At 56.6% G+C, this 24,270-nt stretch overlaps 2 protein-coding genes across 3 annotated transcripts in view; both read right to left on the bottom strand.

The window, feature by feature from the left end:
* CAMK2A (calcium/calmodulin dependent protein kinase II alpha) overlaps nucleotides 1–9,901 on the bottom strand; it is a 59,962-nt gene extending 50,061 nt beyond the window's left edge. For both annotated transcript variants that reach the window (XM_046667593.1, XM_046667594.1), the window contains exon 1: nucleotides 9,825–9,901. In XM_046667593.1, coding sequence (XP_046523549.1) covers nucleotides 9,825–9,886 — 62 coding nt within the window. In that variant the 5' untranslated portion in view covers nucleotides 9,887–9,901. The remainder of the gene's footprint in view (nucleotides 1–9,824) is intronic.
* Nucleotides 9,902–16,387: 6,486 nt separating this feature from the next.
* On the bottom strand, nucleotides 16,388–22,677 carry ARSI (arylsulfatase family member I). Its single transcript, XM_046665494.1, has 2 exons — nucleotides 21,832–22,677; nucleotides 16,388–18,762 (listed from the first exon to the last, which is right to left on the bottom strand). The coding sequence occupies exons 1-2, from the start codon at nucleotides 22,146–22,148 to the stop codon at nucleotides 17,355–17,357; spliced, it is 1,725 nt and encodes a 574-aa protein (XP_046521450.1). The 5' UTR covers nucleotides 22,149–22,677; the 3' UTR covers nucleotides 16,388–17,354.
* Nucleotides 22,678–24,270: the final 1,593 nt, after the last annotated feature.

The following is a 24,270-nucleotide window of genomic DNA, read 5'->3' as shown; positions in this document are numbered from 1 at the left end:
CTTTTATAGGCATCATCATCTATAAACTGATGAGAACAGCTGGCATCATCAGAAACAAAATGGACCTTGTCTGGCAAGCCTGGGGAGGAAGCAAGCCAGGAGAGGTGTGGGGCCCGTGGCGAGGAGGGCAGGGGGCTGCTCCTCAGGGCAGAGCAGCTGCCCCGGGTGTGTGCAGGCATGAGCGTGAGTCCACGGCGAGGCTGTGCCCAGCGTCCCAACAGACAGATGGAGAGGGCACTGTGAGAGCGGGTCAGCGTGGCCGAGAATGTGAGAACGTGCTAATGGGCCGTGAAAAGCAAGATCCATGCTGGGAAATTGCTTCCTGGCTGCCTGGCAGGCGAGGTGTCCTGGGGGTTGCTGGCTGCCAGCCCACAGGGGGCTTACCACCCTCTCTGGCCTGAGACACCCCAAAATGCTGCCATGGCAGCCAGGTGCAGCACTGAGAGTGTTACATGGGGATTGAAAGACCTGGGGACTCACCCAGCTTGGCTGCCCACTTGCTTATCCCTCTGGGCCTCAGTTTCCCCATTTGAAAGATGGAGATGAGGAACCCCAGCCCCACTTCCTCCTGGGATGGGGAGGGGTTCCTGCTACCCTAAACTGGGTACTGCCGACTTCCTCTAAAGGAAACCTCCACCTTCACCCGGAGCCGCCCAGAGCCCAGGCAGGCCTGTGGGTCTCAGCAGACAGACACACTGTTTACGGGGCCTTCCGGAGACAGCACAGTCGCTGAACCCTCCCTCCACCTAGACACCTTGGTGGTCTCATTGTCGGGGGGCCTGATAATCTTTAGGGTCTTCCCTTCATTGGGTGTTTCCTCAAACACACCCAGGTCTCCCTCGTTCTGGAAAAATAAACAACCATCCTGCCCAAAACATTTTTAAAAATTAAAAACCAAGAACCTTTCTCTCGACCCAGCAACCTGGGCCACTTCCTTCCTCCCTCCTTTGCTGCCAAACTTCCAGAACAAGTGTCCGACATCCACCGCCTCCTCTTCCCACCTCCCACACTCCTTGAACCCACCACAATCTGGTTCCCACCCCCGGGCTCCCTAGAAGAAAAGCTGTGCCAGGCCTGCCCACCCAATGCTCCCCAGTCCCTGCGGCCCTCATTGGGCCTCATCGCCTGCCCAGCCCCACACCAGGTGGCACTTGGCCCCACTGACACCCAGATGGAGGCCCATCCTCCCTTCGTTTCTGGGTGGGTGCACTCTCCCTGGTGTTCCCCTCGCGCCGACACTGCTTTCACTTCCTTATCTTCCCCCCCAACAACGTAGCAGCTCCCTGTTCTCTCTCCACCCATTCTCTTACCACTTTCCCGTACATCCTCCCTACCGGGCCATTAGCTGGAATCTCTGGGGAAGTCCTGAGTGTTCACCAACACACCTAAAATTTTAATAAAATTACTCTGTGTCTGTGCATTGCTCTGGGCAGAGGAGAAATATTTCTCATCAGCTTCACAAAGGATTCTGTGACAACGAATGGTGAAAGCCAATGACCATCACCCAAGATTGAAATCTGCTTCTACATAGACCATCTTCTCTTCAGGATTCTAGTCCCAAATTTTCAGCTATTCACCATCTTGCACAGATGCTACGTGACAGGCACCCTATAATCAAAGTCCAGGGTCCCCTCTAAAGTCACCCCACTCTCCATTAAGATCGCGAAGCATTCTCTCTCTCTGAGATGAGCTGGGGTGATTCAGAAAGTTCTGGCTCAAATGCAGAGCTGTTATCTGTGAGAGGATTAGCATCCAGCACCTCTTGGTGGTCAGTAGCTCACAGCCCAGCTTAGCTGATCAGATCATCAGCACAGAGCAAGGCCTGGGGGCGTAGATGGAACCCAGAGCAGGTGGGGTTAGGATGTCTGGGGGATGGGACAGAGCTGGGGTCAGCCACTGGAGCAGCTCCACCAGAGGGGCCAGCGACATGTGGGCCATGTGTGTTTGCATCGGAAGCTGGAACACGCAGTGAGATCTTACATTGAGGCCTACCCTCTCCCCATTCCACAGATGAAGAAACTGAGGCCAAGACCCTGAACCCAGGACTCCTGACTCATCGTCCATTGCTCTTTCCAATACCCCACACTCTCGGATCAGAGGGGCCCTAACTTGAGGTCCACAGATGGGCTTTAGTGCAGAGGGATCTTTGGGAAATAACACACAACATTCTGTGCATTGGAGCGAGGATGCATTTTTGTGGGGAGAGTGGCTGTGGCTCATATGAGATTCTCTGAGGGCCTCTAGATTCGCAAAACAGTTAAAAATCTGAGGTCAGATTTGTTCAGAAACAAAAGGAATATCCCATTTCCACAACACCCACTTCTATGTACTTCAAGCAGCTCTCTTTCCCTTTTGGAGCCTCAGTTTACCCATCTGTGAAATCACCTGTTGATCAGTCTCTTTTAAGCCCTCTCTTTCTCTTTATTTATTTCTTTGTAAGCAGCAGTGCCTTTTCTTAAGAACAGACAAACAAAACACAGCTGTGCAGGTCCCCAAATGGCAAAGGGATCAGGGAAGATAGGGGCTGGGGACTCAGGACCTCCTTTGCTTGGCTTCCTCTCTCTTTTCCCCGGCTCACCACAGCAGCTCTGCCCAGAACTTCACAAACGACAGCATTTTACAGCCAGAAAATCCTAGGACCTCTTACTGAAGCCACACATCTCGCCTCCTCCCACCCCCAGCTGCAGCTGCCCAGGCCCAGACTCCAAAAGATGCTGCAGGGACACGGCATCTTCGAGCCGTCCTGCACCCCACAGGCCTGCATTACGCCAACCCAGCAGAAGTCTCACGGGGGACACAGAAGGCCTGGGAACCAGAAGATTCTGTTTGCTTCAGGGAACATTGAACCAACAGAAATTCCAACATGTTCCTTGTTTTGGCTGTGCATGGGTTTTCTTGCACGGTTTTGGTTTGCATGGGTTACAAAAAGGAAAATAGAAAAATACTCACAGAGCTCAGAGGCAGGACCAGAGCAGGCAAAGCAGAGGAAATGCCAAGTAGCTGCTTTGTCCCCAGCCTCAGATGGCCTCCTGGCCTGCCTTTGTCCACATGCACACTCTAAAGGGTTTGAGAGGTTCGGAGAGGGGCTCGAAGGGGTAAGAGAGCCAAGCACTGGACTAGAAAGAGGCTGGAGTGCCCAATTCTCATGTGTCACTGGCTGTGTGATCTTAGGTAAGACACTGGCCCTCTCTGGGCCTTAGTTTCCCATCCATAAGACAAGGGAGAATAAGGGGAATATCACTCTGATACTCTAGTGAGACTGAAGATATTCTGGCCCCTAAACCATCTTCCACTTCATGCTTGCAGCAAAGCATCTCACTGGGCGAAGTCAGGGATGTGGGGCAGGAGGGAGATGGAGGCACAGGGGTGAGACGAGGGCTGGAAATGAATGCACATTTCTCTGCTACCAGGGCGCTCACTGTCTCCTGAGGCCGCGTCCACCTGGAGGAGCAGTTCTGACCACTAGAAAGGTCTTCTGATGTTGAGCTGGAATCTACCTCCCTGTCACTCTGCAGACCTGGCCCTGCTCTGCCCTCCAGGGCCACGCAGGGCTGTGCGCTCTCTGCTCTGGGGCATCAGGACATCCCTGCGGAGATGAGAGGGGAGGGCACGCCCCCGAGGGTCTCTTCTTCCTGCTGAAGTCCCCCAGCTCTTCGGCCCTCTCTCACTTGGTATGGCTTCCAGAACTTCACCACCCTGCCTGGCCCCCCTTCTCTAGACAATCTACAGGTTTTTAATAATCCTTCAAGATCCCAGGCATCTAAAAACTGGGGGCAGGCTGAGCAGACCTAAGAAAAGTGGGACCCCCCTCAATCCCCCCAGGGCTGACATGCTCCACCAAAATACATACCTCAGAGCCTCTGCCTGTGCTGTTCCCCCTTTGAGGAACACTCTTCCACCCTCTTCCCTCTGATTAACTCTTATTTGGCCTCCAGCTTCCCAATGTCACCTCCTCAGGGGAGCCTTCCCTGATCCCTCCCTCACCCCAACTAATTGAGGTCTCTTTGCAGCTCATAGCTCCTTGTTTGTGTTCATGGCCCCTAAAGTTGCATTTAAATAATTTCTGAAGTGATTTAATTAATGTCCGCTTCCCAGTAGACCGTGAGCCCCAAGAGGGTGGAGACTGCATAAGTCTTGCATGTGGCACCTGCTGGGCTCAGCCCAGGGCCAGGAACAGAGTATGTGCTCAGGAAATACTTGTTGAGTGGATGCAAGGGTCACAGACAAGTTCCTCCTTTTACATGGCCCCAAGACACCAAGGCCCGCACTCTTCTCCAGCACAGAAAATCCCACTGGCCTTATAGCCCCACCTGATGCCTGAGTGGGCAGCCATGCCCCACGAGGACCTCGAGTGCCTGGGCTTGGCCTCAGCAGGTTGTGACATGCTCTGGGGGCTGCGCCAGGCTGGCCTGGGGTGCAGGCTTCCTGCTGTGCCAGGGAGAAGCTCAGAAGAGAATGTGACACGGGCAACATGCATGCAGGAGAGGGTGGCCTATGGCAAAGGACCTGCACGAAGAGAGGGAAGGGGAGCGAGGGAAACAGAGCCAGAGACCAGGGAGAAATAGAGAAAGGAAGAGAGGGAAGGGCCGAGACAGAGAGAGATGGAGACAGAGACAGACAGACAGCAGAGCCCAGAGGCCCAGCCAGCACCATCTTGCTCTCGCTTTACTGGGAGGTAGACTTGTGCTCAATGCTCTGTTGGAGCCAGTGTGTGTGTACATCCATATGCACCTGTGTGTGTGCACGAGCGACAGAACGCAGGCGTCGCATCCCGAGGCTCTGCCCTCACTCCACAGAGAGGCCGGGGCCCCAGACTGCAGGGGTGCCGGCAGCAGTGTCACTGTATGTTTGTGTAGGGAAGCAGGCAGGCGGGAGGAAGGCTCGGCACAGTGTCAGTGTGGCTCAGCCTGTGTGGGGGCGGCTGCGTGGGGGCGGAGGACTGCGGCATGCACCAGAACATGTGCGTGCCTGCGGCTCTGATGGCTTAGAGGGGGAGGGAGGAAAGGCTGTCCCCTCCCCTGTCCGTGCCACCCCTCCTTGAGGACCTGCACCCCAACTTCCCATCCTTGCCCTCTGGCCCCTGCACACCATGTGGTCCCCTACCCTGGCTTTGCCATGGCCTCTCCCCGTGGCCTTGGCCAAACCATTTCTCCCTGGCTGGTGGCTCACTGTCTATGCTATGAGTAGACAGGGTCGATGGTCCTTCCAGTCCTGATGTTGTGAGAGTCTGAAATTTCCCGTGTGTGCCTTCTGCAGAGGGAGGCTACAGAGGGAAGCAACTCTAATGGGTCATTCGAGCCCCTGCAGAGGTATTCTGATCCCCATTTTACAGATGCAAAGTTGAGGTATACAAGAGACAAGAGATTCACCCAGGGTGGCCCAGAAAATTAGAGGCAGAATCATGATTGGAAAGTAAACGACAGCTCAGAGTTCCCTCGTCCACAAGGCCACTGCCCCTCTTCCCTAGCAGGGTCCCCTAGACACAGCACCAGGAGTGGTCCCCCTCCTCAAACTTCCACCCATATGCAGGGTGCTGGAGACCATACAGGTGCAAAGGCTGTCACCAGCCTCCTGAGCCAGTCATTCCACCTCCTCAAGCCTCAGTCTGCTCATCTGTAAGATGGAGGAATAAGCCCTCTGCCTCCCTCAGAGATGAGCTAATGGATGGAGAAGCGCCTGCTGGTCCCAAAGTGCTGTGAATGTGAGAGGTTATGAGAAGCAAAGTAAAAGCACAGCCGTCGGCTCTGGGTGGTGCATCAATGTCCAACATCTCTCTCTCCAGTCTTACACCACTGATCCCCCTAACAGCTCTGCCAGGGAAGGGCGGGATTGCTAAACACATTTTGCAGATGTTAGAGCTTGCATCCAAGAAGGAACCTAAGCACCCGGGACCCTGGACCCCCCCACTGCAGGGAGCTACCTCTGGGCCCCAGTGTCCCCCACTGATCAGTCCAGCTCAAGCCCAGGCCATGATACAAATACATGGAGGTAAGAGAGGGTGGGGGGCTCCGGGGCCAGCTCTTTCCCCTGTCTCTGCCAACCTTGCTGGCCCCTGGGACCCTCCCCTAGCCCCAACACTGCCCTAGAGTCAATTTCAGATGCCTGTTTCTAGAGAGAAAGAGTGGGTTGCACTCTCTCCAGTCTCTCTCCCTCCCTCCCTCTTCCTCTCTCCAGTAAAATCTCCTTTTCTGCACAGCCCAGTGATTACACAGGCTTCAGGGCAACCCTCTGCCTCTCTAACCTTTCCTGGGAGCAGGACTCAAAGCTCTGAGAGTGTCCAAGGCTGGAGGAGGTGTCCTCCTTCTCCACCGCCTGGAACCTGACCCCTTCCCCTGACCCTGGTCTGCCAGGAGCTCTGGCCCCACTGCCCAGGCCCACCCTGACCCTGGGGCTGGCGTTGCTGCATCCCACCTCCGAACAAGCTGCTCTGCCTCTGAGGTCTGGGCTTTCATTTCTCCCGTCCCCCGGTCCCCTGGGAGGAAGGAGGATTCGGGTCAAGAGAGGAGGGAGTGAGCTAGTCTCTGGGTCCCCAGAGGCAGCCCCACCTCAACCCTCTAGGGGACCTGGAATCAAGTTCCTGGCTTATCTGGAGCATATGCTGCAGTGGCTCCTTTGTCCAGCAGCATCAAGAGGCCCCCAAAGCCCTGGCCATCCAGCCGGCTGCCCACTAGGCGGGAGAGGGGTGGCACCTTTTGCATCCCTAGCTAGCTCTACCCCAGGCTCCTCGAAGGCCTGCAGTCACGAGCCAGGCTCACTGGGCAGGTCGCCAGGGAGCCCTGGAGAGGCACATGCCCTCCTCCCACGCTGGGCAGCCCAGGGCCTGCAGGAGGTCCAAAGGCTCCTATGTCCCCTTGCAGGGCCAACCCAGCTGCTTCTGCCAGTGATCTGAAGGGAGCTCAGCTTCTCGGTGGTGACTGCGGCGTCCTAGCCGGCAGGCATGGCGGGTCACCAATGGAAGGATGGGCCCTCAGGCATCTTGGCTGCCTCTCCTGACAGAAGAGGAGCTGTTGAATCCCTGACAGCCCAGGAGGGGCAAGGCTTGGTCAGCTCCTTCCTGCAGCCAGGCAAACTCCAGGCAAAAGGTAAACTTGTGGCAGCCCCCAGCCCCAGCTCCAGTCTGCCCAGCCTTTGGGGGCAACAATGATCCCGCAGCCATCTCTTGTTGAAGACCCACTGTGTGCCAAGCTTGTCACCGTGTGTTCACGCATACCATCTCATTTCACCCTCACAGGACTTTTTATCTCCAGATTATAGGTGGCGGAAGAGGCGCCATAGCTGCCCAGTATCACAAAGCTATGGGTGATGAGGTCCAGAACCTGCGCCCTCTGCTGGGTGCTGCCCCTACCTGTTCCACTGGGTGCTTGGACTGTAGCTGCCACGCTGTGCTCCCCGTCCTCAGTGGTACCCTGGCCACTCAGAGGTGTGGAGCCTCATCCCCTTTTTTCCAGTCCAAGCATCCTTAACCTAAGGCCCATCCATAGCCTTCCCATGCCCTGCAAGCTCCTGACGTTACAGGCAACATTTCGTAGGTTTGTGCATTTCTCTGGGCAATGCAGACTTAGCCTTTCATCAGATTCCTGGAGGAATATGTGACCTAAAAAAGGTTAAGAGCACCAGTGGTTCTGGAGGGAAGAGGGCCAGAACTGATTAGACAAGGACTGGCCATGCCTGCCACCCCTGGTGTTCCTGCCGTGGCCACAACAGGGCTCCCTATCCCCTGGAATTCTGCCCCTGCCCCAGTCCCTCCAGGCGCCCTGGCAGCCACTGTGACTGAGACGGCTCATGAAGGCTTTCTCTGCCAAGTCGCCCCCACAGCACCCGTCCTCATGATATCCATCTCTTCTTGGGGCAAAATATCACTTTTATTTTCACTTTGAGGGCCTGAGTCACATCTCAACTCCTCGGCACACACTCTGTGATGCAGTCTTCCCAGAACCCAGCCTGGGTCGCATCCCGAAAGGCAGCTCCCAGCTAATCAGGGCATCCTTGGATTCCAGGGGGCACTGGAAACCAGCTGAGACGGGGGCTCTGCACAAGTTTAGCAGACAGCCCATCCTCCAGAGCAGCCCTAAACATTTTGTTCCTGCTACCCCCCTGCCCCCAGCACAAAAACACACTCAGAAAGACAGGAAGTCTGCAGACAAGAGTGAGCACATGTCTGCACATGGATGTGTGTCTGTACAAGGGAGCTGGCATGTGCCTGCAGGTGTCAGGATAGCCTGGTGTGTAAGCGTGTGTGCGTGTATGTGTGTGTGCAGGCAGCCTACTTGTACACGGCCACAGGCCCACCTCCCACGCATAGGCAGACACCAGCATGAGCTCCACATGCCTACAACACCCACACTCCCACCCGAGCCTGTGGGCCCAGGCCCCACATGCACACACGTAAACCTTCCTGTGTTCACGCCCCCTAGTCCTCACAAGGATGTGCACATCCAGACCTCACAGGGACACCACTGTGCCGAAGTCCCACGCACATATATTTGCATCCTTACACAGACATATATTTGCACACGCCCAGACCTCACACACATTTGCCTGCTGATGTGCACACAGCTCTGACCTGCCACACATGTGCACACACAGTGATGCATGTTCACACCTTCACTCCCATGCAAATCAGCCAACAGCACCCCTTATGCCACTCACACACAGGCACCCTTGCAGGGCACACTCGCATTTTCAGGACTGACACATGAAACACACGCCAGCATCTCCTCCTGGCGCACACACATGAACACTCGCATACCCTTTCAGTGCACACAGTGTACCCGAGTCAGTCCTTATACAACAATACACATTAAAATGCACACTTGTGTGTGCACAGCCAGACCTCACACCAGCACGTCCCTGCTTACAGGGCCCGTCTCCCCCGCACTCCTGCTGCTACAGCAGGGACCACCCAGGGCATTGGAGCTGCTCTGCCCACAGGGCAAACTCTGCCCCAAACTGCACCCTACCCTGGACCCATCCCAGATCCTCCGCCAACCTAGCTGGGGACATCCAGGAACGCTTCCCTGACACGCCACAGCCTACTGGGCTACCCCAAGGGGCTCCCCTCTCCCCCCATCCTCCCACTCTTCTCTCCACACTAGTCATCGGAGGTAGAAAATGAGCTCTGGGGCTGGACAACTTGGCCCAGGGACCAGAGCTGGGGCACCCTCGCGCCACTAGCCTCTGCAACAGCAGTGTCCCCTCCAACTAGCCCGATTGCCCCTCCCCTCCTCCAAATGCCCAGGAAGCCTCCTCGGTCGGTCGTCGCTCAGTTATTAACCCCTGCTGTACTGATGCCCTCACTTCCAGAGGAGCTGGGAGGAGGAAGGAGGGGAGGGATGTGTTTACAGGGAGAAGTCCGCCACTCTGCACAGCGACTGCAGGTGTCTGGAGTCAGGAAGGACTACCTGGGAGGTAGGGAACTCTCTGTCATCAGAGATATCCACGTTGAGGCCAGATGGCCACCTCAAGAGAAACTCGACAGGGGAGTCCAGCCTTCGACTCAGTTGATTGGGAAGATCCCTTTTTAACCCTGAGTTTCTAAGAATCTGTGTGTGCCCAGGTGATGTGCATTTGTGTGTGCGTGCACGCACGCACTGACATGCACTGTCAACACTTCACCCCTAGACACACATGCCTGGCTGGCCTTGGCACATTGGTGCACCCGCAAACATGCCCATGCCCGGCTCTGGGCACCCTGCACATGCAAGTGCCCCCAAGCACACGCAGCCTTCCTCCCTGTGTGTGCACAGGAAGCACGGCAGGTGCACACCCTCCGCCCATGACGCTGACCCCCTGCACCCTCCAGGACTCTCTGAGGTGCAACTCACTTTCCCAGTTCCTCAAAGAGCTGGTACTCTTCCGTGAAGCGTGTGCAGGTGATGGTGGCCATCCTGGCGCTGGGAGGGCAGGCGAGGCTCGGGGCTGGAGGACCAGGACTGGGGCGCTGCTGCTCTGCTCCCGGAACTAGGGGCCACTCGCCTACCCCTGCTGCCGAGTGCGAACTGACAACCGGCTTGACTGACGAGCCCAGGGCTTCTGAGCAGGGCACTGTGGCTGCTCACAGCCTCGCGAGCCTTCGTCAGCATCCAGGTCCCCATGGCAACCACCTCCGAAACGCCCTGTTCCCGTTGCCCCGGTAACTGCCTCCCCAACACCTGCCTGCCTTCCACTGTGAAACCTGCTCCGGGACGCCCTGGCCCTACTGCACACAATACTGCAGGCCTCTGTGGGTCCGGGGGTGGGTGGCCCCAGCTCCCCCGAGGTGATGGCCCAAGGGCGGGGCTGGAGGAGGCGAAGAGAACAAACTTAGTCCACAAGTGATCTTCTCTCTTCCCACCTCCCCCATCTCCAACTGTGGGGCCCTTGTAGCAGACAGGATGGGATTAAGTGGGGCAAAAAGGCAGTTGCCATGGTAACAGTCAGTGGGTGCCACATTCCAGGATGGTCCCCAGGAAAGACAGGATGCAGTTACCCTGGCAACTTCATCTCCTCTGGGGAGACAGGTATTGCCCCGTTGCCCTGGCAACAGCTGGGTTCTAAGGTTTACAGCTATCGGTTGATAGCTAATTCATGGAGATCCCTCTCTCTGAGTAGATCACTGTACCTGTCTCTCTGCTCCCCTCTATATTTTTTTTTCTTTTGCCTCTGCCTCTGCCTGTCTTATTTTGCTCTTGCCCTCTCTGCTCTTTGCCACCTTGTCCATCACACTGGCACTCCAGCTTGGGCGAGAAGTGCAGAGAAGACACCAGGATTCTGGAGGGAACAGCCCTGGCTGCCTGCTCACCCCTACCCCTCACGGCCATGACAGTTGGTCTGCTCCTGAAGCCTCTTTGCAACCTCTCCCCCACCTCAGGCCTCCAGAGGGACCATGGAAATCTGGTCTCCTGGGGCTCATGTCCCAGTTTCTGCTTGTGCTTCGAGTCAAGGTGAAAGAGGCGGAGGAGGCTGTGGGGAGGGAAGTGTGGCCTGGCATGGAGGGGAGTGGCCGTGGACCTGCCCTGAAATCCTCATTCCAAAATTTTGTGGACACTTTTCCTGCCAACTTCAACTCTTCAGGGCAGCAGCCATATCTACAGCCCCAAGATCTCATCCCAAGGCTGGGGGGTTAAGATGGAAAAGGACTGGAGTTTAAGGATCTGAGTTCGATTCCAGCTCTGACATTTATTAGCTGTGTGACCCTAGGAAAGTCACTGTCCTTCTCTGAGCCTCCAGCTCCTTTTCTACCAAACAGAACAAAGCTACCACTGCAGAGGAAGGCTGCGAGGATGGAGTGGGCTAAGGGCTGTGGAGGCCTTTGGGAAGTATGTAAACACAAGCCCTCTTTTTCATTTCTAGAAGGCAAAAAGGAAGGTCTAAAGCAGGACCATGACCACCCCTATCGCTCCAGCCTGGACTTAGAATCTCAGACCCTTCACCTCCACCCATCCGCTCAAGCTCGTCTCACAGCCCACCAGGCTGAGGCCTCACGCCAGCAGTAGCCCACAACAGGCACAGATCAGATCAAAGGATCTAGGATGCAAACCCTCGGGATTCTAGCCCACCCCTTCTGAACCTCCCAATTGCCTTCCTGGTCGCCTCATTTCTGGATACCTTGTCTGCTTGTTGGTAATTCCCAACCCCAGCAGGTCCCTGCCTTACTACCCCAGGTTCAGGACCGGTGTGACATCTGGGTCCCCCTTGCAACTCTGCCCCTCTGCCTGGGAGTCGGGGGTGGGAAAGGATGACGGGTTGGATCTCCGATGCAGCCACTTCTTCCCAGGAGAGAAATGGGAGGGAGGCAGAGGGAAAGGGGGGGGGGAGGCGAGCAAGGGAGGGGGTAATGGCTTAGCCACTAATTGCACCATTACCACCTTCGGAAAAAGGAAAAACCACTCAGTTTTGTTTCTGTGCACAATATGCTTCCCGCTTCTGCCGCCAACGTTGCAATTCAGAGGCAGAGAAGAGAGGCCCGTCCTCGGGGGCTGCACAGCTAGTGGGCAGCCGGCAGGGCAAAGAATACCGCTAGAGGCTAGAAGTGTATGCTGGGAAGTGGAGGAAGGGCTTCCCCGCCACCTCCCTGCCCCAGACCCTCTAGCTTGTCCCCAGGAGGGGACGGCTTCCACATGTGAGAGCTTAGTGACCACTGAGGCCACCTCAGTCACTGCCCCGGGGGAGAGAAGAGGCAGTGTTGCGCAGTGGTTAGAGTGCCCCCACGACCTACAGGCTGTGTGATTTTGGATGAGTATCCTAACATCTCTGTGCCTCGGTTTCTTCATCTGCAAAATAGACTTAATAATATTCCCTACCTCCAGGGCTGTCCCAAGGATTAAATGAAATGAGCACAGTAGCTGACACACTGTAAATGCTCAATTATTATTATTAAGGGACTCAAAGTCCTTCCTCCTCCCCATCACTCTCTGAATTTTGGAAGCACACACCACCATCTTCAGGTTTCAGCACTCTGGGGTGCCATTCTCTGAGTCCCCACTGGAGTTGAGCTTGTGGTTTGAACATCACCTTGCCCAGGCCTGGTTTGCAGCAATGCCTGTGGAACAAAGGACTGGGGCTAGAGGGGTAGGGGTCACAAGGCGTCCAGCTCATCAGGTGCCAAGATAACTCTGCTTTAGAAATCAACAAGTAAAGTAAAGGGCAAATGTGCCTGGAGGCTGTATTAATGGGAATCTAATGTTCTCTGCAAAGGAGGTGGTAGTCCTGCTTGGCTTGGAGCTGGCTGACCACCTCATTGATGACATGGAGCACGCTCAGAAGAGCGTAGAGTGCATGTGGGGAGGTCCGGCCACCAGGTCACAGGAAGAGCCAGCGGTGACTCAGAGGAGGACTTGAAGGGACGGAGGTGTAGATGGCCAGCTCTCTCCCTGTCTCTGATGGGGACCACAGAGGTGGCCTATGTGGCTTCAGGGGGCAAAGCCAACCCAGCCCCATCCATCCGTCACCCCATCTGTCTCTTCTCTGACATCCTTCTATCTTTTCAGCTCTCCTTTCTCCTCTTTCTTTTCACTTTCTCGTTTTTCCATTTTCTTCCTTCCCTCCCTGCGGGGGGATGGGCAGGGCCCAGGCTGCAGGATCCTGCTGATGGAGAGATGGCCGGAGAGCAGGGAGAGGGAGGAACGGGTGGGAGAAGAGGAAAAGGTCTCCTTGGCAACTCTAACCTGTGCGCACACATACACACACACACACACACACACACATCTCCGAACATTTGAGAGCCCAGCGCAGGGGTGTGGGCACTGCCCCGGACAGGCCCCCATCCTGAGCATAAGTGCCACCCTGAGTAAGAGGCACGACCACTAATTCACTGCCTCCCCTGTGTCCTCGAGGCTGAGGCTGGCAGCTGTGTCCGGTGGTGGGGGGCAGCGAGGAGCCAGCCCTGCCTCCGTGGTGCTGAGAGAATGAGCCGATGATTGCATCAGGGGGACTGTTCCTGCCAGACTCCCCGCTCCCTAGGGCCATGGCAGGCATGCGAGCCAGCACGTGTGCCCCCATCTGCAACACGCATGTGGTATTCAAGAGCAGGCCCGCATGCCATGGGCTGGTGGCCAGGGGTGGGAGCCCTGGAGGTGGCTGAGCATGGCTTTGACACGCTGGGATGAGGAACACGACCGTGAACACACGCTGTACCCCTGTAGATGGGGAGGGACAGACGGGACCAGGGCCAAGTTCCTGGGCCATGGCAGGGGGTGGGTGGGTGATTGGAGCCCCAGGAGCATTGTGACAGCCGACTTCAATCCCCCCTTCCACAGCCCACACACGTGCTCACGTGCCCGTGCCTGAGGGCCTCAGGGTCCTGCAGGTCGCAGGCAGGTGCCACAGAAAACGTGCCATCTAAAGGGTCCCCACAGGCCTGTCCCACTAAGGGCAGTGAGCATGGGGAGCAGAATCGGTGGAAAGTGGGCCAAGAGAGAACTGATCCTGCGGAGGGGCTAGGTGGAGGGTGACTCGGTTAACTGACAGCAGTAAGTCATGCCAGGCTTGCAACCAGAAGGGAGAGAAGTCAGGGGTCAGGAAGCACTCACACGGGAGGCACTCCTTGCAGGGGAGAGGGAAGCAGAGAGCCAAGGGACAGAGGACAATGGCTCCCAGGCCAGCGTCTGCACAGCACGACCTGCAGTGAGAGGACCCCAGTTCAAGTCCTGCCATTGGCTGTGAGTGCTTATGGCAGGTCTTCTCCCCATTGGGTCCTCCACTTCCTCCTGAGAAATATGGGGACAAGATGTTCCTTCACTGACTCCAAGGACACGAGAAATAGTTATTTCCACTTTAGAGCCAGGCCCTGTGCTAAGCGCTATTTATACCTCACGACAAATGTGCGTGGACAGGGACACCCGGTGCCTGTTTTGCAGAGACGTGATGTGACTTACCCATCCAGGGTCTTTTGGACTTCAAGGGAGCCCATGCCCCTTACAGACGGGGTACTGAGGCCCAGAGAGAGGAAGCTGCCCTCCCGCAGCCGCACAAGTCAGGGGCAGAGTCAGGATGATGGTCTGGAACTCCTGACTCCCAGAACAGTGCTCTTTCCCTTACCCTGCACTGCCCTCCCTCGTTCTGGCACTGCAAGGCCACTTGCTTAAGTCCCAAGGTAGCCAGTAGGCACCAACTGAGAGGTGGAAAGGGTGCCGAGGCCCAGGGTGGGGCTCGAGCCCTGCCCCTCCAGCCAGGTCTGGGGCACTCTCCTGGCTCCTGGGGGACTGCTCGTCCCTGCCCAGGACTCCACAGGCAGGCTCTAACCCGTCTGGCTGCCAGATCTGCTGCCATCTGGTCCAGCCAATGGGGAAAGAGGGGGCCTGACTGGCATCTCTGGGCTCTACTCCCCAAGATCTAAGACCCATGTTCGCCCTCCCTCTCACCCTTCCCCACCACAGGTGGTCAAAGCATCTGCCTGGCACTGCTAGTCATGGGTCTGACACAAAGTCCAGACCCAGGTGCCCTGGCTGCGGGGGATGCAGGGGCCACAGGAGGTAGGTGGGAGCCATGCCAATGGCTGCACACAACAGAAGCCACAGCAAGCAGGCTGAGCCCCTCATCACAATGCCCTGAGTCCTGCTCACTCCTCATCCAGAGACGCTCCACCCGTCTCAGGCCTGGGCCAGCTGCCAGTACCCTGGTTAGGCAGGCTTGGGGACTGCTAGGCTGTGGACCAGGTCGCATGCTGGAGCTTGAGTGCGGCTCCTGGGCTATTTTCTGGGTTCTGGGTTAGGTAGCACCCTGAGCCAGGTGAGCTCTAGGCCAGGTCTGAGATTAAACCGAACCTTCTTCTCAGGGCATCAGGAGAAGGAGCTAGCCCCCACTGGACCCTCTAGGTTTGGGGCAGGGTTGGCCACAAAGGGTGGGCCTTGGTGCCTAGAGGAGAACAGAGAGGGCTTTTTATGATCCTGTACTTGTGGCCCCAAAGGGAAGGGGTCCAGGAAGAGAAGCAGGGCTGCAGCTGGAGGCTGGGCCATCTTGGGCAGAGCCAACTCAGCAGGCAGGAGAGAGGCCTCTACTCAACTGGTACAAGCCTAGAGCTGTACGGGAGCTCTGGCTCCAAGCCACTCTGGAGGGACCCAGCCCACCCAGCTGGGACAAGCACCTGGCAGACCTGGAGTATCCTGGATAATGGGCAGACTACAACCCATCCCTGGGGTACGCGAGGCCTGAGACGCTGTCCCAATGGATGACTTCCTCGGTCTCCCTCCTGAGCAGGCAGAAGGGCTAGAGGGTGGCTGGAGTCCAGAGGCCTCAGCCAGTCCTGGCCCCTGCCCCACCATCCTAGAGTAAGAGGAAGGTTCCAGCTGGGGGAAGCCATAAGAGATAAGAGAGCAGTGCTGGGAGGAAGGGCCCTAAGACACGGATGGTCACCTCCGTCCTGTGCCCCAGGTCAGACCCTCACTCCTGGGCTGAGCCACCTCTGCAGTGGGGATGCGGTTCTGTAGCCAGTACTTGAACCCCCCTCCACTGCACCGCACCCAGCCCCCCCCACCCCACCCCACCCCACCCGTCCCGCTCATCCACAAGCTGACGAGTCCTAACAGGCCTCCTTTGCCAGCGACAAAAATAACTATTTTCAAAATTCACAGCAGGGCTTTCGCCTACACACGCTGCGCCGGCTGGAACCTGAAGGGAGATATGCAGAACGCAGTGTGCGGATGGAGGCACGCTATGCAGCAGGCAAGCTTGAAACCCCCACGCCCTTCCTCCCCACCACTCAGCCCGTGCCCTGCAACACACGCACGCAGCAGTGCCCCGAATGCCCGAGTCGGGAGGGCTCTTAGATCATCCAGTGCACACAGGGGGACACTGAGGCCCAGAGTCTGGGATTTGCCTGAGGCCACACGGTGGATCTGCAGCAGGACTGGACCAGAACCCACAGGTTCCGCCTCCTGGCCAGGCTGCCCACCTCCTCTCCCATTCACTCAGCTGATGATCAGCTCACGTCTGCCCCCAGGACGCACACGCACACACCCACATGTGCTCATGGACAGCACTGCAGCCCTCCCTTCGGTCAGTGCATTTTAATCAAGTTCAAGCCCTCCTCCACAACCGTTATCTCGGCTAGTCCTCCACAGCCCTGTGAGGTAGGCAGAGCCAGGGCTAGCATCCCCCTTTGCAGATGGAGAAGTCGAAGCCCAGAGGGGAAGGACTGGGTCCAAGGTCAAAGCACAACCCAGGTGTCCTGACTGTTGGTTCAGAGGTTCTTTTCACAGCTGTTTCCACCACCCTTGATCCTGCAGCAGTTAACAGCCAGGCCATTTCCTCTCGGTGCTGGGGCAGGAAGGAGAGCTCCGCCCCAATGCCCCCACCACCAGTCCGGCCCCAGGATTGGCCCAGGCCATGTGAGGACCCAGGAAGGTCACCTCCTGACCCCTGCACCTCCACCCTCAGCACTTAGGGGATCCCTTCAGAGAGCAGCCAGATCACCAGGCCTCGGCCAGGGTCCAGGCTGGAGCTGCTTCTGTGTGGCCCCTCATCCAAGCAGTACCACAGAGGTCCAGGGTTCAAGGGCAAGGCCTTAAATGAGCTGGGAGCTGGCAAGGTCAGCCGGGAACTCCATCACTGCCCTAGGCACCAGGTCCACACCACAGAGCCACAAACTCATTGGAGCTCATTTTACAGATGAGGAAACTGAGGCCCAGAGAGCTCATGCAAGTTACCCGAGGTCACAGAGCAAGTCAATGGAGAGGCAGGACCGGGACCCAGGCATCTCAGTCTAGTTTACTCCCCGCAACCCCCAAGCCAAGCTCCCCTTGCCTCAAATGAGGGGCTCCACGCCCTCCATTTCCCTGCAGATCTGGACTTGACCTCAGGCTCCTGCCTGGGAAGGAGCAGGGCCAGGCTAGAGGGAGGAAACACATCTAAGGGTCAGAGATCCTCACCTCCCCCCATCAGATCCGGTGGGACATCAGCCTGCTGTTGAGTTTACGGAAAAACGATCGCAGCTTGCAAATCTTGCATTTTTTCTTGCGGCGCCCCCGGGAGAAGCTGCGAGCCCTGCCCTCCTCTTCTTCCTCTTCCTCTTCTTCCTCATCACTGGCCCAGGGCCCCCAAGCACCTCCATTAAAGTCGGGATGGGCCCGAGGATTCTCAGCTGGGTAGCGCACAGGGATGGCTGTGCGGTTATAGTCCACCAGGCGGGCCAGCAGGGCACGGACCACGTCGGGCCGCTGGCCAGCCAGGTCCTCCCGTTCGTAGGGGTCAGCACTGATGTTAAAGAGCCACACGGCCTGGCGGGCACTGGCCATCCGCTCCAGGTTCCACCAGCTTCCAGGGAAGGCCGCCAGCGTCTGCGGTGGGATCCAATCACCATAGCCGGGGTCTCCGGTCAGCAGCTTCCACTCGCCCACGCGGATGGCAGCCTGCACAGCGGTGTTCCAGATGCCGAAGCCACCCTCCAGGGAGCCATGGCGGGCATGGTTATAGAGCGGGTCAATGTTGTGCAGGATCTCAGTGCGTGGTGAGGCCCGGCCCTCACTAATGGCTGGCCACACGTCATAGCCATCTAGCCCATCGGCGGCCGAGGCAGTGCCACCTGCCAGACCTACCAGGGTCGGGTACCAGTCCGTGATGTGCACCAGCGCCCGACTTGTCCGTCGCTTCCGCTTGAGCAGGGGGCTATGGACGAAGCCCAGGCCCCGCACACCACCTTCCCAATAAGTGCCCTTGCGTCCTCGAAGTGGCCAGTTGCTGCCCCCGGAGAAGGTCTGGCCGCCGTTGTCACTGGAAAAGATGATGACACTGTTGTTGTAGAAACCATAGCGCTTGAGGGCCCAGGTGATGTTGCGCACAGCCTCATCCATGCAGGTCACCATGGCTGCGTACTTCCGGCGGGCCACGTTGCCCATGGTGCGGTAGCGGTACAGGTACTCACGAGGGGACTGAAGGGGCGTGTGGACCGCCTGGAAGGCCACGTAGAGGAAGAGGGGCCGCCGGGGGCTGTGGCTGGCCAGGATGTGGCTGACACGCTGGGCATAGAGCATAGTGGAGTACTGGCCGCTGAGCCCCCAGGCCACACTCTCACCCTCATGCAGGTCGAAGCCACACACCCCTGGGCCATCACAGTTGTCATAGGTGTAGTAGTCCACATTGCCCGTGAGCGAGCCCAGGAAGGTGTCAAAGCCCCGACGGGTGGGCAGGCACTCCTTCCGGTAGAAGCCCAGGTGCCACTTGCCCACCATGTGGGTGGAGTAACCTGCTTCCTGCAGTTTTTGGGGCAGTGTCACCTGGTCCAGGGGCAGGCAGTTGGGCTGCCGTGGGCGGATGATGGAGTGCTGGAGGCCTGTGTGGATCTGGTACCTGGTGGGAGGAGGGGAGGACATCTGAATTATCTCACTAAATCCTTACCTCCTAAAACCTAGGGGGTGCATACAATTATCATTCCCACTTGCCCAGTAAGGAAACTGAGGCTCAGTAAATTAAATCACTTGCCTAGGGAGTCATGCAATTAGTGACTAGAGTTGGGATTTGTATCCCAGGCAGTCGGGCTCCAGACTTCAAAGTCCCTCAGCTCTAAGCAACTAACTTGCTATGGTGCCTGGAGCAAGTCCTGCTCTTCCGGGCAAACTCCTACTCACTCTTCAAAGCCCAGCCCAAATGTTACCCCCACTGTAAAGTCTCTCATTACTCTCTCAAAGAGTGAGTCACTTTCGTTTCTGGGTACCACCAGCATTTAGGACACACCATCACTGTCCCACTTAGCCATGGGATTCGACTCAGTTGTACATGTTCTTGGGCCCATTGATATGTAATGGGACCGTCCCTTACTCAACCCTGTATTCCCAGCACTCAGGTGACGTTTAAAGGACACTCAATCCCTCATGGAATGAATGAATAAAGAATGACACTCCAAGGATTTTAGAGCTGGAGGAGACCCAAGTCAACACCTAGTTTATTCACCTCATTCTAAACAGAAACGAGTGTCCAGAGAAGGGGAAGGGTCACTTGCCCAGGGTCACTCAGGGCTGAGGGGCAGGGCCAGGACTCGAACACGATTCCAAGCACAGACCCTTTTCTGGAAAACTAGGCTCCACTTCTCTTCCCAGGTCAGGCGGGGGGGGCGAGGGGTTGTGGGCTCAGTTTGCGGGTGTGTAACAGTGAGTTGGTTGGGATGGGAGATCGCTAAAAAGCTTCCAGTTCCCAAATTTTATGAGACTGGTTCTCATGTGCCTGCCCATAAATTCATGTGGCCACTGGATCCGGGTCAGTCACACAGGCTAACGCCCGAGGCCGAAGCAAATGGTCAGCAGAGTCCTGCCTTCCTCACTTACCCACTCATATCCCGTTCCCCTCTGTGGTCAGGGCGCTCTGTGATCTGCTTATGGTGTCTTGCCTTTACTGGAGTCTCAAAAGCCCCAGAGTAAACAGGAAGTGTGGAACTTCACAAGTGTATTAGAGCCCCGCATCTTTACTCTTTCAAGTGAAGCCAAGCCCTGAATACCTGACACCTTTAACCCAGGCATGGGGTTTTTCTGCTTTGGATTCCTTATCATAAATCTGTATGGTTGTTAGCTACCATTAGCTACTACTGCCATTTGTAATACAGTATGCCACATATTATTTCATTTACTCCTCATAAGAAATCTACGGGAAAGGCTATTATTATCCCCATTCTACAGATGATGAAACTGAGGCTCCCAAAAGGGCAGCAACTAGCCCAAGTTCAGACAGCTGGCAGAGCTGAGCTTTGAACCCTGGTCTATGCAACTCAGAATCTCCCTTTTGTGGCCTCTGCAGACCTCAGTCGAGCTAATGAAGGATTAGATTCAATACAAGAAGTACCCTAGGGCCCTGAGCGGCAGCAGAGCCTCTCTTCGTAGGAGCTGGGCGCCATGGAACGCTGGTTTGTAAAGTGGGTGGGCCAGCTAAGAGTCAGCGAAGCCTGTCTGCAAGTGAGTAACATGAGAAACTTTGGCCCTCTCCAGCTTCACCAAACACGGCTGGATGCATTAACAAACACTAATGAGAGCAGTCAGCATCAGTCAGATGCAGCCAGCTGCAGGGGGCGGAGGGCAGACGCTGCCCAGCCACGCTCAGCTAACTCTGCGGATCAGGGGGCTGGAAGGCTGCCCTGCTGGCTGCTCATTGCCCTGCTTAAACCAAAAGTCACCTCTCGGGAGAGAAATGCTAACTCGTGCACAACCCTCAGGAATGCAGATTCCTCCTCCCTCTTCTGGAGGTTAGTCAACCCCGGTCTGCACCACACTACCACTGCCCCCCCGCCCACAACACATATCGGGCCCCTCTTCCTCTCTCTTCTGTTCTCTCTCTGTTCCTGGATCTAAACACTGAGCACGAGAGTGGAGGAAGAAAAGGCACCTATTTGACTCCCAGCTCCAGGACCCCTGCCAAGCACCGGCCTCCCAGCTCCCTCTCCTACAGACCCTGAATTGGGTCCAGGATGATTTGGACCCTTCCTGACTCCATGCCTCAGTTTCTCTGATACAGGAAACAGGGAGACTAAGGCTCTGGTTCCTGAGATCACGCTAGGAGCTTTTGGGTGGAACCTGGGAGAAAGCATGCCTTGGACCCCATCCAAGAAGGATTAGCTTCAGTCTTGCCAAAGGATTTTCTCCTAAGTGGCCAGAGTTTGCCTTCCACACCCCCACCTCCTGTTTCCTTGCCCTTTTAATCCTGTAATCCTGCCGCCTTGCCTGTGGACAACTCCTTACGGAGAAAGAAGCATGTCTCCCTCGGGCTGCCAGCCAACTTGGCAGGAGTTTGGAAGATGAAAAAACAGAGGCTTGGAGAAATGAAGTAACTAGCCTCAGTCTACACAGGTCACAGCATCCTGTGTGCGTCTTTCTCCTCCACCAATTCCTTGGATCTTCCCAATGTAGTCATCAAACAGTTTGGTGACCCTAATCCCTCCAATGACATAGAGGCTGCCATTTATTGACAGCCAAGCAGGTCACATGCAACTCATTTCACCCTCACCACTTCCGTTTCAAGATCAAAAACTGTTTTTCACCCCATTTTATGGACAAGAAAACTGAGGCTTAGAGAAGTTAAGTGATTTGCTCAGGGCCTCAGGGTGTGTAAGTAGGAGCAGCATTCACACCTAAGTGTCAGAGGCTGCGTGTTCCTCTAACAAAGGGGTGACCCCATGGTGTGCACTCTGAGTGTCCTAGAACATCAGAGGGAGAAGATCTCAAAGATGAGCCAAACGATTCAGTGTGCAGGTAGGGAAACTGAGGCCCAGAAAGGACAAAGGACTTACTAATCATCACACAGCCAATTGGTGACAGAATTGGCCCCGAGCCCTGGTTTACCAGGTCCCAATGGAGGATTGTAAGTGCAGGGGAAATCTCCCGACTGGGTTTATTGGGGGCTTGGACGGCCAGCTCCAGTGGCCTGGGCCATGCCTACCTGCCGGTAAGAAGTTGGCTCCGCGAAGGCGTGCAGATGGGCTGGATGTAATAATTCTCCAACTTGACACCCTCGGCCGCCAGCCGGTCCAGCGTAGGGGTCTCGATATCTGAGCCATGGTAGCCCACGTCGTGGTAGCCCTGGTCGTCGGTGAGGATAAAGATGATGTGGGGAGGCTGGGGTGGAGCGGCCGAGGGCTGCTCGCTCGCCTCCCCGGGCCCGTCAGCCAGCAGGCTCGGCTTGGCCCAGTCCCAGGACAGGTAGCCCAAGCTGAGCAGGCTGATGAGAGAGACGCCGGTGAGAGCGTGCATCGCCATGCCGGCCTGCGCGTCCCGGCGCGCAGAGCTCCCAGGGCCTCACCGCCTCGCGCGCCCAGGGCGCACGGCCCGCACGCACGCCGGCCGGCTGGCCCGGACGCTGCGAGAGGGCTCAGCGCCCCAGGGAATGGCCCAGAGGCTGGTCCGAGACTGGCGGCCCGACAGCGAGGCCGGTCCTGCGCGGCCGCAGCGGGGCGCTCTGGGGAGGTCAGGCCGGAGCCGAGGGGCCTCCCGCCGCCTGAGCGCCCGCCCTGCGCCGCCCTCGCTCCCTCTCCCCCAGCTTAGCCGGGCCAGCCTGAGACTCGGCGTGGCGGCTTCCAAAAACTGCTCTCCACCATCCTCTGACTCTCCTCTTCCTTCTAGTCCTCGATTTCTCCCGCCTCCTAATTTCTCTCGCCTCTGCTTTCCTTTTCTCCTCCCCTCGACCCTCCAGCCCCTGGCCCGGCCTCTCGCCCCACCCGGAGCCCTGAGAACAGTCGGGCTCCCCGCAGGAAAGTGGGCAGGACCCCAGTGGGGAAGGGGAGGGAGGCACGGGTTGGGCGGGCCTGGTGGGGGGACACCGCGGGAGAGAATGAGAAAAAGTTGTAACATCTGCCGGGGCTGAGCCCCAGGTGGAGGGGCGGGACGGCGAGCGGACTCCGCCCCCGGGCGGGAAGCCCGGCCGGGCCGGCCCGGCCCTCTGGCTCCAGCCTCCGCCCTGGCCCGGACGGGGGAAAGGAGGGAGCGGGGCTGCTTGGAATTCGATGGAACAGCTCGGGAATGGCCTGATCAGACATTCCTTTTTCTTGGAGTCTTAGCATCTCTGAGTGCCAGACCTGGAAAGGACGCGCGTAATTTTCTGTTCCAACCAGGTCATTCTACAGTTGGAGAAACTGAGGCGGGAAACAGACGAGTTCCCGCCCTGAGATGGGCAGGAGCTGGTCTGAGTCACAGAGCAAGTTAGTGCCTTCTTCCCTGGGGCTCACTGTGGCTGTTTCGGTGGCAGCTCCCCTCTGGGCAGTGGAGAATGGGGACGACTTTGGCCAGCACCCGGGCTGGAAATCAGGAAACTTAGGTTCTGGCCTTGCCAGCTTCCCTCTCCCAACCCCTCCCCCTCCTCATTCTGCAATTCACAGCTAGAATCTTAGAATGCCAGCGCTGGAATGCAGAGGACAGAGACTGCGGTATCCATCTTGTATCCACAGGGTCCAGCAGCTCTGTCAGTATCTGTTGAACGAATGAATGGATGAACCCAGACCATCTCCCACCCAAGGAAATCTCCACAGCAGAGAACTTGGGGGACTCCCAGGCCAGGGAAGTATCATAAATGAGCAAAGCCAGGGGCCAGCTGTATTGCCAGAAGAAGGAGGGCTGCAGGGAGCTGAGGGAAAGACCACAGGCTTGTGTCCAGCTGACCACTGTCGTGCAAGAATGTGGATGTTGTTTCCTGATATTCTGACTTTCCAAGAACACCCAAATCCAGATTATTATGAGAAATATTTCCATTATTATGTGCTAGCAACTATTTAAAAAAAAAAAAACTTAAGCACTGTGGGGGCCAAATCAAATCTATCTGAAGAATATTTTAGGCCATTGGGTGCCTGTTTGCAATTTCTGCTCTGCATCGTTTTTCAAATTTTTACTAGCCTACATTTTTAGATGGGAAAACTGAGTTCAACAAAACCAGTTAGGCTCCTTTCCTACCAGGCCTTCCAATGTTTAGTATGCTGATCTCCAGGAGGGAGGTTGGTAAACCTGTATTTCCCAATTTTATGTGCCCAAGGACCTTCTTTTTCTCAGAGCTTCTCAAAGAGCTGATGTTTTGTGAACTTTGGGAAACAAAGGCTGCCCAGGTGAGTCTTCTGTGCTAGCATCCTTCCCCTGCCAGTGTTCTGTCCTGATCCCTTCCCTCTTCCTTAAAACCACTGTGTGCTGGGAAAGAAACCAGACCTCCAAAATAGCAGCCCGAGTGAATCTGCATTTTGAAATGAGGACTGCGTGGGGCCGCCGCTCCTGTTTGCTCAAAGCCCCATATTTAGGGTGACCAGATTTATCAGAAGGGAAAACTGAGCCTGTTGTTCTAGCAAAAGAAATGTTGAGGACAGACAGGAAAAATACAGCCTCCCGAGAGGAATGCTGCTAA

Source organism: Equus quagga, chromosome 7 (genome assembly GCF_021613505.1).
Source record: "Equus quagga isolate Etosha38 chromosome 7, UCLA_HA_Equagga_1.0, whole genome shotgun sequence".
NCBI classification, from domain to species: domain Eukaryota; kingdom Metazoa; phylum Chordata; class Mammalia; order Perissodactyla; family Equidae; genus Equus; species Equus quagga.
The sequence above is the reverse complement of the archived record's forward strand: the minus strand, read 5'-3'. Positions and strand labels throughout refer to the sequence as shown.

Excerpts from the sequence above, each read along its gene's own strand:
- ARSI (XM_046665494.1), bottom strand. The coding sequence starts at position 22,148 with ATGGCGATGCACGCTCTCACCGGCGTCTCTCTCATCAGCCTGCTCAGC. Across the intron at positions 18,763-21,831 it reads AGCCAACTTCTTACCGGCAG|GTACCAGATCCACACAGGCC; the intron begins GTAGGCATGGCC and ends TCCTCCCACCAG.